Source organism: Myxocyprinus asiaticus, chromosome 28 (genome assembly GCF_019703515.2).
Source record: "Myxocyprinus asiaticus isolate MX2 ecotype Aquarium Trade chromosome 28, UBuf_Myxa_2, whole genome shotgun sequence".
In the NCBI taxonomy this organism is placed as follows: Eukaryota; Metazoa; Chordata; class Actinopteri; order Cypriniformes; family Catostomidae; genus Myxocyprinus; species Myxocyprinus asiaticus.
In genome coordinates this window covers 44479960-44492558 of record NC_059371.1, presented here as the reverse complement: position 1 = coordinate 44492558, position 12599 = coordinate 44479960, and the positions used below count along the sequence as shown (strand labels likewise).

General features: G+C 41.5%; 1 protein-coding gene across 1 annotated transcript in view; it reads left to right on the top strand.

The window, feature by feature from the left end:
• Positions 1 to 3699, top strand: part of calcrl2 (calcitonin receptor-like 2) — a 24945-nt gene extending 21246 nt beyond the window's left edge. The window contains exon 13 of the mRNA XM_051659250.1: positions 2744 to 3699. Coding sequence (XP_051515210.1) covers positions 2744 to 3001 — 258 coding nt within the window. The 3' untranslated portion in view covers positions 3002 to 3699. The remainder of the gene's footprint in view (positions 1 to 2743) is intronic.
• The last annotated feature ends 8900 nt before the right edge of the window (positions 3700 to 12599 follow it).

Genomic DNA, 12599 nt, shown 5'->3' with positions numbered 1-12599 from the left:
CTGCTTGCCTGCCTGCCTGTCTGTCTGTCTGTCTGTCTTTCTGTCTGTCTGTCTGTCTGTCTGACTATCTATCTATCTATTTATCTATCTGTCTGTCTGTCTGTCTCTCTGTCTACTCTTTCTATCAGTCTGTCTGCCTGCGTGCCTGTCTGTCTGCCTGCGTGCCTGCCTGCCTGTCTGTCTATCTATCTGTCTATCTATCTATCTATCTATCTGTTTGTCTGTCTCTGTCTTATCATCTATCTATCTGTCTATCTATCTATATGTCCATCTGTCTGTCTGTCTTATCATCTATCTACCTATCTGTCTCTCTGTCTGTCTATCTATCTATCTATCTATCTATCTATCTATCTATCTATCAGTTGTCTGTCTGTCTGACTTATCGTCTGTCTGTCTATCTATCTATCTATCTATCTATCTATCTATCAGTTGTCTGTCTGTCTGACTTATCGTCTGTCTGTCTGTCTGTCTGTCTGTCTATCTATCTATCTATCAGTTATCTGTCTATCTATCTGTTTGTCTGTCTGTCTTACCATCTATCTGTCTGTCTATCTATATGTCCATCTGTCTGTCTGTCTTATCATCTATCTATCTACCTATCTGTCCCTCTGTCTGTCTGTCTGTCTGTCTGTCTGACTATCTATCTATCTATCTATCTATCTATCTATCTATCTATCTATCTATCTATCTATCTGTCTGTCTATCTGTCTGTCTGTCTGTCTGTCTCTCTGTCTACTCTTTCTATCAGTCTGTCTGCCTGCCTGTCTGTCTATCTGTTTGTCTGTCTGTCTTACCATCTATCTGTCTGTCTGTCTATCTATCTGTCCCTCTGTCTGTCTGTCTGTCTGTCTGTACGTCTGTCCGTCCGTCCATCTGTCTGTCTGTCTGTCTATCTATCTATCAGTTGTCTGTCTCTCTGTCTGTCTGTACGTCTGTCCGTCCGTCCATCTATCTATCTATCTGTCTGTCTGTCTGACTATCTATCTATCTATCTATCTATCTATCAGTTGTCTGTCTGTCTGTCTGTCTTATCATCTATCAGTTGTCTGTCTGTCTGTCTTATCATCTATCTATCTACCTATCTGTCCCTCTGTCTGTCTGTCTGTCTGTCTGTCTGACTATCTATCTATCTATCTATCTGTCTGTCTGTCTGTCTGTCTCTCTGTCTACTCTTTCTATCAGTCTGTCTGCCTGCGTGCCTGCCTGCCTGTCTATCTATCTATCTATCTATTAGTTATCTGTCTATCTATCTGTTTGTCTGTCTGTCTTACCATCTATCTGTCTGTCTGTCTATCTATCTGTCCCTCTGTCTGTCTGTCTGTCTGTACGTCTGTCCGTCCGTCCATCTGTCTGTCTGTCTGTCTATCTATCTATCTATCTATCAGTTGTCTGTCTCTCTGTCTGTCTGTACGTCTGTCTGTCCGTCCATCTATCTATCTATCAGTTGTCTGTCTGTCTGTCTGTCCGTCTGTCTTATCATCTGTCTACCCATCTGTCTGTCTGTCTATCTATCTGTCTGTCTGTCTCTCTGTCTGTCTGTCTGATCATCTATCTACCTATCTGTCTGTCTGTCTTATCATCTATCTATCTATATGCCTGTCTGTCTGTCTCTCTATCAGTTGTATTTATAAAAATAATGATGAACAGCATTTCCTTCACATTTTGGTTTATTACTTAATGAAAAATAAACATCATATAGAAAAGTACCTTCCTATCAACTTACAGCAGTTGATCCTGAATCAAACAAGCTCTCACTCGGCATTATATGTTGTGTAAATCCAGAGATATTCCTCAAAGCTACTGAAAGCTAGCACTAATAGAGTTCTCTATAGCAATGCTGAAACATCCTTCATGTCTAGACTGTCAGATCACGTGTCCCAGGTGTGGACCAGATCCAGAGCTCACATACATAGATTGCGCACAAGAGGGTGCTCAACGCACATTTTTTGGAATGATGGAAAAAGAAGCCAAATTGCACTGAAATGTATCATATGGGATTAGATTAAGTTTTTCTATATTTTTTTGAGATTTTTGCATTCATAGTTTTCAGTTATTCTGTTTTAATGTTCAATAAAACACATGAATTATGGTTTGTGTTATTTGGACACTCATAAATAAAAGTCCACCTGGGGAACCATGCTTTCATATGCTATAAATCTGGATTGCTTTGTCCTATCAACAATTATTTATTTATTAATTTGTTCTGGTACAGTTGACATGCTGTAGACCAACACTAAAGTAAATTTTTGACCATCCATACTTACTGTCTAAAAGTCAAATGTCAAACTGAATAATTCAGTTTTGTTTTTGTTTTAGTGCTTATGTTTTGTGTTTAGTCAGGATTGTTGTAGCATAAGAGTCTCTGAGCGGGATCCAAATCTATTTTCTTACATTTTGAAAGGTTTTCTTAAAATTGATACCATGCAATTAACATTCTTTGCGATTTTTTTAAAGTTATAAGCTCTTACTTTTAGGTATGTAAGGGGTTAAAGAGCAATCGTCAGTTCAAATTTCAATAAACCCATTGTAAAAAGAAATCAAAAAATTAGATACCTGACCTAAGGTAGTGAGGTCATGCATACTATTGTTGGAAGTGTTTATCATTGTGTAGTGCACACTGTTTCACGCTATTTATTTTTTTAAACAGATAGTATGCATTACACAGTACATAGTGCATAGTATGCAGTACAGTCGTATTGTAGTAAAAGTAACTGTTTTTAACACTGCTGTTTCTCTCTTGCAGGTGCAGTCAGCACTCAGGCGTAAGTTCGTGCAGTATCGCAGTCAGTGGAGACGGCGTCACCTGGTGACAACCGATTCACACTGCAACTATCACAGAAACTCCTCCATCACAGAAACGAGCCGCATAACTGTCAGTCTTGACCAAGTCCCGTGCACCGCAAGTGACAAGAAGCATGCGCTCAACGGGCAGAGCAACGGCAAACTCTACTCGAACGGAGAACCCCAGAAAAGCAAAGTTCTAGAGTCATCTGATATCTGAAGATGCATCAAGTACATCAAGTATGCATCAAGTACAAGGAAATTCTGTTTACACAACAGTCATTCTCACAAATGCACTGTGACATCATAATTCCATCTGGAGACTGTGGCGCTGTTTACACTTTATATTGACATCCATGTCAGGTGATCTGATTACTAGTGGTCAGCGCTAAATACAGGTGTGAACAGGGTCCAAAACGCTTTGCGATCTAATTACTCAAACCACTTTTCACGTCAATTATAAGCTTCACATATCTGCCGTTAAACCCTCCAAAAATGGGCCCCATTCACTTCCACTTTTGGTGTTAATCAACATTATGCCACAAATGCCATCAATTGAGTTTAACCTGGAATATTCCTTTCAATTCAAAGAGTTAAAATAAAAATAAAAATTCCAAAGGAATATTTCCACTTTGTATTTCTGAATTATACGTTTAAAACTTGTTTTGTTGTAAATAAGCTCTTAGATAAGCACTTGCATTTTCCACTGAATGTATCTGCTTTATGAGCCCTTTGAGAAGTGTTTTTATTATTTTGAGTGACATTATAATCTTTTGTTAAAGGCGATATGATGTCGGGGTGCAGTTGATTTTTATAGCGCTATTGGAAAACATTCCATTTTTATGTGTTCATATATGTGATATCACTATTTGTGTATTGCACACAATGAAACTCAATAAAAGTATTGCATTGAGAGTTCTACAGTATAAGTTCAGTTTTGATTTGCTAAGATAATTTGTGTATGACTGGACATTCATCTTACACCACTGCTGCACTATTGTAAGGGATAATTGATTGGATATAACATGTTGGGTAAATTAAACGTTGAGTTTTTCCTCTGTCTCTCCAGCATCTTCACCTCACTGCAGGGTTCCTGGAGAACACACACTATAAACCAGATGACACAAACGTCCATTAAGTTTTCATGTATTTATTTGAAATGCACGCTGGTATTGTTCACATGAATGGGAGGATGAATCACTCTCAAGTGTATTTTTTAGATGCATTCGGAAATATTACATGACAGTCTTAAGCACTACATGAAGGACATCCGAGTGCATGTATTCTATTTTCTTCAAGCGGTTTGTTTATATGCTTTATTTCTTGGGTCTTTCATATGGTGCATAACATGCACACACTGAGTCACCCACACTCTTGTCTGCTGCAAAACTAAACATTCTGTATTCATTTACTCACCTTCATTCATTCTAAACCCGTAAGACACAAAAGTAGATGTTTGGCAGTATGTTAGTCTCAGCCACCACTCACTTTCATTGCGTCCAATGAAGTGAAGATTTTTAGAAAATATATTTCAGCTCTGTAGGTCCAGACAATGCAAGTGAATGGTGACCAGAACTTTGAATCTCCAAAAGTCACATAAAGTCAACATAAAATTAATCCATAAATATGACATATTTGAAGAGTTGTAAAATCAGAGGCAGGGCTGAATAGAATGGAAAATGCACTTAAAAGAATATTCTGGGTTCAGTATGAGTTAAGATCAATCAACAGCATTTGTGGCATAATATTGATTACCAGAAAAATTAATTTTGACTCGTCCCTCTCTTCAGGGGTGTAGCAGTCATTTTAAATGTGGGGAGACACACAGTTGTCAGTAGGTGGCTTGCACAGACCCAACATTTACAGTGCAGTATTAATATATTAATATATATTATATTAATGGCTCTGCCTCCCACGGCTCTGCTTCTCGAGCCCCTCACGGCTCCACCTTCCCTGGCTCTAACTGCCTTCGTCGAGCCTTCCACAGCTCCACCCTCAACCCCAGAAACTCCACCTCCAACGGTTCAGTCTGCTCCACCACGATCTCCACCTCTTAAACCTCCAAATCCTACTCCTGTTGCTCCGCTTCCTGACCCTGTCCCTGATCTGTGGCCGCCTCCCAGGCCTCCTAACCCTATCCTTGTCCCTGCCCTGTGGCCGCCTCCCAGGCCTCCTAACCCTATCCCTGTCCCTGCCCTGTGACCGCCTCCCAGGCCTCCTAACCCTATCCTTGTCCCTGCCCTGTGGCCGCCTCCCAGGCCTCCTAACCCTATCCTTGTCCCTGCCCTGTGGCCGCCTCCCAGGCCTCCTAACCCTATCCCTGTCCCTGCCCTGTGGCCACCTCCCAGGCCTCCTAACACTATCCTTGTCCCTACCCTGTGGCCGCCTCCCAGGCCTCCTAACCCTATCCTTGTCCCTGTCCTGTGGCCACCTCCCAGGCCTCCTAACCCTATCCTTGTCCCTGTCCTGTGGCCACCTCCCAGGCCTCCTAACCCTAGCTTTGTCCCTGCCCTGTGGCCACCTCCCAGGCCTCCTAACCCTATCCCTGTCCCTGCCCTGTGGCCACCTCCCAGGCCTCCTAACCCTATCCCTGTCCCTGCCCTGTGGCCACATCCCAGGCCTCCTAACCCTATCCTTGTCCCTGTCCTGTGGCCACCTCCCAGGCCTCCTAACCCTATCCTTGTCCCTGTCCTGTGGCCACCTCCCAGGCCTCCTAACCCTATCCTTGTCCCTGCCCTGTGGCCGCCTCCCAGGCCTCCTAACCCTATCCCTGTCCCTGCCCTGTGGCCACCTCCCAGGCCTCCTAACCCTATCCCTGTCCCTGCCCTGTGGCCACCTCCCAGGCCTCCTAACCCTATCCCGGCCCTGCAGCCGTCTCCCTGGCCTCCTGATCAGCCACAGACTTCTCCCTGGCCACCGGATTGTCCGCCAATTCCTCCTTGGCCTCATAATCACCTCCTGGACCCTTCCCTTTCATCTGTTTCTTCCTGCCCTCCTCTACCATCTTTGGGCGCCAGGAGTCGCCCTTTGGGGGGGGGGGTTCCGTCACGGATCCACCAGGCTCTTGCTCACGTGCACCTGCACTCCATTAGTGGCTAATCAAGGACTGCATATATACCCAGCCTTCACTCACACTCTTGGTCTATTCTCGTCTATGTTCTACCTGTGACCACAGACTCCCTAGTTTATTGATACTTACCTGATTATGCTTACTGTATTTAGTGTTCTCCTCATCTGAGTTTGGTATTGTGTATTCCCACGTTATCTCCCCTGTGTTTGGACTCTCCTGTGTTGTTGTGGACTTTTGTGAGTTTACCATTCATCTGTACATCGCTACATAACCCTGTCTGGATCTTACTCACCATCTGTTATCATCGCTACTGTTTCTGGATTGTCTCGCCTGTTGTTTACATCGCTGATTCATTTCATCTGTTCAATAAACCCTGCGTTTGAGTTCATGTCTCTGCCCCTGTGAGTTTCTCCATGACAGACCATTTCTAATGATGCCAGAAGGTGACAAATGAGTGTCATGTGTGAAATGAGTTAGTCACTGAATCAATGATCAAAAGAACATTTTAATCCTTTAAAATGTGTATGTCTACAGACCTCCTAAGAGACTTTAGTGGAGGTTTTATGCATTATAAGAACAAAGCAAATCTATCATTTCCCTACAGTTTGTGAGCTGCTGTGCATGACTTTTATCAACAACAATAATAGTCTTATAATAATGAGTTTCAGTAACGTCCGTACATTTTAATGTATAAAGTGTGTCTTCATATCTGTTCACTTCAGTAAAATGCATGTGTTCTAACACAGCAGATGTATCTTTTTCCTACAGCTTGACGACTGCACACCAACATAGAGGTAAAAAACAGGAGCTGATATTAAAAATAGCTTTACATATTTAACACAGATCAAGTAATCTGATTATATTGCCAAAAACAACCGATCAAACTATTACCTCACAAACATAATATAAAAAGCATAACTTAATGAAGACTCTTGCGCTGATATAAACTCCACTTACAATGTGTGCTTAAAAGAAGAATTGTCCTTTGTTTATTTCTGCAGTGCATTTCACGTAATGCTGCCAATCATGAATGATATGCCAATAAATAACTCGTCTGTGTGTTCCTCATGTCTAGATTATTAATTTAGATCAACATCAATGCTGATAAGAAAAAGCATGGATAAATGAGCATTGTTGAAAGCAACTTTGTAGAAATGAACAGAGCCGTGTTGATTAGACTGTCTGACTGACGGCTTATTACGTAAAGTTTGTTTTGGCTCATGAAACTCACCTGTGATTGGCTGGATGGTCGCTCAATCAGCCCAAAGTAACAAAACATAAATAATACTGTATACAAATCCACCATTTGGACTCGGTATGGGTTTAGCTTGGAAAAGTGCAGGGGACAAAAATCACCTTTTTAAAGAGTTCGGGGGACGTGTCCCCCACGTCCCCCACGGAAGCTACGCCCTTGTGCTCTCTGAATATTCCTTTAAGTCCATTTTCCATGACTAATTACTGAGTGTCTGGGGTTATATGTTTTAAGAGCTTTAGTGTTCAGTCACAGTGTTTTTCTCCTCTGTTATGTGCTGATGTATTCATTACATCTGTGAGGCAGAGGTGGAAGTTCATGAATTACTGATAAACATCCAAACATCCCAGCAGCCATAATCCGGATCTGTGTCTGTTCTGTCGACCTACTGTCAGTGTGCACTATCTGTTTTTACCAACAGATGGCAGACTAGACTAGACTGTAGACTAGAGACCAGTTTACACACTTCCACCACTTAGACAAATGCATATACAGTATATATAAATATCTGTATTGGTGAGCATGTAAATGGGATCATTTATGTGCACAATCTTACACCGATTAAGCTTAATAAGCCGACAATGTGTGTGTGTTCATATAAATGCAACAAACGGCTTTCCTTTATCGGTCATAAGTCATAAACGGTTTAAGAATAAACCGATCAACACAAGTAGACTTTTGCCCATTAGCCCGATTTTGCGTTGCATCTAAACACCTTAACCGGCGTTCTTACCGGATTATCCGGTTTGACATGAAAATCAGACAATAAGTCGATAATAAGATTGGATTTTTAAAACAAGCTGATTTTGGAGAGTTATCATCAAATTGGTGTGCATGTATACCTTATTTAGTATAAGAACAGGCATGTCATCAAATATATATATATTTATTTACTCCAAAAAATAACACTGATTTACTGCAAAAATTATATGGTATTTTGGTTGTGGCGTATGATTCACAATGCATTGCTTTCTTAAATCCGTATTAGTATATTACACACCAAATTGTGTCTTTTCTTATTGTTCTTTATCCAGAGCGACTTGTAGTTGACATGTCTGGATCTGGATCCCTCTGGAGTAACATGAGTCGTCATGGAGATGTGAGTGATGTGAGGAACTCTCTGATTCATCAGTCCACTTTACCTGCAAACGGACCTTCAACCTTTTACCTGGTAAGCAACCCAGATCCATAACAATTAGGGTATGACTACAACCACAACACTGATTAAAACATGCGTGCATTATATATGTAGACATCTGTAGCCTTTCCTGAACACGCAGTGGCCTCTAAGTATTTAAACCACACTTAAAATGTGTGAATGTCATTGCATTAGAAACAAGTAAAATATTTTGCTTGAAAAGTGTGCTAGTGCTTTATTTCTTTAAAATGAATGCAACTTGCTTTTTTAAGTGTGGAAATACTTTTTGTGGCCACTGCAGATTTAAAGAAGTATTTAAACACTTCAGAGAGTGTTTCTTATGATGCGTCATGTTATCGGTTCAGGAGGATTTGTCGTCTCAGAGGATGCAGGTCATTAGAGCGCTGATGATGAATGTCATGTATCTTAAGACCACAGTAAATACAATAACAGCATGAGTTTTAATGAACCCATGCAGGAAAAGTTTCCACTTGTTTATGTTGTTGTGTGCAGCATTAGCTGCTGATAGAGATTATTTCTGTGGTTTAATTGTGTTCAGAGTGAGAGAGACAAACACTTATAGATAAACACTCTACACTGTTTTCCACAACTTTTGAAAGAGTTAAAAGCCACTAATCAATTGATCGTGTTTTTTTTTTTTTTTTTTGGAAATGTGTTCAATCAGTCAGGACTTGAAATAGTGATGATTTGAGGTGTTTTTAAACTAAAGGGAGATTTCAGGAACGAGACTAAACACACACTGCGTCCTCCAGTGACATTTAATCCTGGAAAGTCTAATTTTAGTCCAGATCCTCATTAGAGTTAAGCTCAACTTTTGCCTTACTAGGGGTTTACATGTGTGTGTGTGTGTGTGTGTGTGTGTGTGATAAGTGTGTGTGTGTGTGATATGTGTGTGTGTGTGTGTGTGTGTGTGATATGTGTGTGTGTGTGTGTGTGTGTGTGATAAGTGTGTGTGTGTGTGATATGTGTGTGTGTGTGTGTGTGTGTGTGTGTGATATGTGTGTGTGTGTGTGTGTGTGTGTGTGAGATAAGTGTGTGTGTGTGTGATATGTGTGTGTGTGTGTGTGTGTGTGTGTGATATGTGTGTGTGTGTGTGTGTGTGTGATGTGTGTGTGTGTGTGTGTGATATGTGTGTGTTGTGTGTTGTGTGTGATATGTGTGTGTGTGTGTTGTGTGTTGTGTGTGATATGTGTGTGTGTGATATGTGATATGTGTGTTGTGTGTGATATGTGTGTGTTGTGTGTGTGTGTGTGTGTGATGTGTGTGTGTGTGTGTGTGTGTGTGATATGTGTGTGTTGTGTGTTGTGTGTGATATGTGTGTGTGTGTGTTGTGTGTTGTGTGTGATATGTGTGTGTGTGATATGTGTGTGTGTGTGTGTGATATGTGTGTGTGTGTGTGATGTGTGTGATATGTGTGTGTGTGTGATATGTGTGTGTGTGTGTGATATGTGTGTGTGTGTGTGTGTGTTGTGTGTTGTGTCTGATATGTGTGTGTGTGTGTGATATGTGTGTGTTGTGTGTTGTGTGTGATATGTGTGTGATATGTGTGTGTGTGTGTGTGTGTGTGATATGTGTGTGTGTGTTTGTGTGTGACATGTGTGTGTGTGTGTGTGAGTGTGTGTGTGTGTGTGTGTGTGTGTGTGTATGTGTGTGAGAGTGTGTGTGTGTGTGTGTGGGGGGGGGGGGGCAGGTTTAAGTGGTTTACGAGGACTTTTTTTTAGGTTATAAACTGGTAATTACAAGGGTATTATGCTATAAATGTGGTTTATGAGGACATTTCTAGTGTCCCCATAATTCAAATCACTTAATAAACATACTAAACGATGTTTTATTGAAAATGTAAAAATGCAGAAAGTTTTTTGTGAGGGTTAGGTTTAGATACACACACACATATCACACACACACACACACACGTATCACACACACACAACACACACACATGCACACTAATCTATCGGCTGTCCGTCCGTCTCTATCATCTGTCTGTCTGTCTGTCTGTCTCTCTGTCTGTCTGTCTTTCTAGCCGTCCATCTGTCCAATAATTCACATACTTCAGCTTTGTACTATTTCATAGTTTTGATGACTTTACTATTATTCTAAAATATAGAAAATTGTAACATTAAAGAATGTGTAGGTGTCCAAATGTACAAAATTTCCAAATCTGTCTATCGAGCACACTAGAATCTAACTAATTTAAACTCACATACAGACAGAAGGCTTTTTTTCTGTAATGAAAGACCCGTGATGGAGCAAAGACATAATTCATACATGCAGCATCTTCATACAGTGTTTAGCTTGTTGAGTAAAGACTTAAGCAAACAGAGGAGCTTCATTGCTCTCAGTGTCGCCACAGAATGAAGAAGCAGCGAATGTCTACAGCTCAGTGTGGCATTCCCTCTCCTGAGCCACAGCAACATTCACCTCTGCCAACCAGAGCCGGGGAATGCCAACCGGGCTCAATCAAAGAGTGTGGACACATGGTTTATGAGCTGCTCGCTGATGTCAGAAATACACGACCAACAATGCTGCTTTGATAGAACCATTGAAGGAAGCGATGCGTTAAATTTAGTGTTACTAAATCAGGCAAACACTACTGACAGTGTTTAGAGTCTTTAGTGCTCTACCAAAACCCAGTGAGCTAGCACCTAGGCTGAATTTTTAGGCACCGCAGGCATGCTCCTAATGCAATTCTAAGGCAGCATTACATGTATCCTTAGAGGATGATTGCAGAATGCATTACAACGAGCTCGTAAAAACAAAAAAATATCTTTCAAGATGGCAGATAGGACGATGTAATCGGATATCGACGATATATATACACATATGACTGTCACATCCTCCAGATCTGTTCACACAAGATCCCCTTCCCCTGAGTATTAACCCCTTCCCGGACTACATTTCCCAGAATCCCTTTCCTCCCGCCATTAACTCTCACACCTGATTTCCATTCCCTTATCAACTCCCAATGTATATAGTCTCCACTCACTTCACTTCACTGCGAAGTCTTGCCAATTCACTCTGTTGTCTTGCAGTTCTGAGCGTTTATCTGCCTCTATTGCCTACCTGGTTTAACCTTAGCCTGTTCTCTGGATTTACCCCTTTTGTCTACCGTTTTTGGATTTATTGCATTGTGTGGATTGCTTTCCTGGTTTTGACCTCTGCCTGTTTGACTATGCTCTCTAATAAACTCTGCATATGGATCTTCATTCTGTGTCTGCCTCTGACTTGTTACAATGACGATGCCGATTGCGACACTCATTGACAGACAATGATCGACAATATCGGGAAATGGCAAAACCATGGATCAGGGAAGTTATATATTAAACAGTATACTTATAATAATATAGTATATATAGTTATATATTAAACAGTAGCCCAGGGTGTGAAACTAGCACCTGCCAAATGCGACGAGGCTGAATCCAGTTCGTGAGCTCCTCTTCCAAATGCAGGAATTTCATGCACTTGTAATTTTGCTCATCTACCCGCAACAGTTGGGCGACCTGTAAGACGTGTCGGAGTGACACATGACAACAATGCTGTTAGTCACAAAGACATGCGCTTGAAGAAACACGCTTTATTACATTTTTAAGAACAGACAAAAGAGGGGGCCCGGGTACCTCAGTGAGTATTGACGCTGACTATCACACCTGGAGTTGCAAGTTCAAATCCAGGGCATGCTGAGTGACTCCAGTCAGGCTTCCTAAGCAACAAACTGACCCGGTTGCTAGGGAGGGTAGAGTCACATGGGGTAACCTCCTCGTGGTCACTATAATGTTGTTCTTGCTCTCGGTGGGGCGTGTGGTGAGTTGTGCGTGGATGCCGCGGAGAATAGCGTGAAGCCTCCACACGCGCTACGTCTCCATGGTAACGTGCTCTACAAGCCACGTGATAAGATGCGCGGATTGACGGTTTCAGACGGTCTCCCACCCAGATTGAGCATGCATTGTGAATGCAACTCTGCAGGATCAGTAATATACAGTGCTGTGGAAAAGTATTTGCCCCCATCCTGATTTCTTCTGTTTTTGTGTATTTTTCATACTAAATTGTTTTAGATCTTCAAACGAGATATAACACAGAACAACGGCAACCTGAGTAAACACAAAATACAGTTTACATTTTTTTTTGTTGAACCAAAAAAGGTTATCCAACACCTATATCACCTGTGTGAAAAACTAACTGCCCCCTTAAACTTAATATCTGGTTGTGCCACCTTTAGCAGCAACAACTGCAACCAAACGCTTCCGATAACTGGAGATCAGTCTTTCACAATGCTGTGGGGGAATTCTGGCCCACTCTTCTTTCAGAAATGCTTTAGTTCAGACACATTAGAGGGTTTT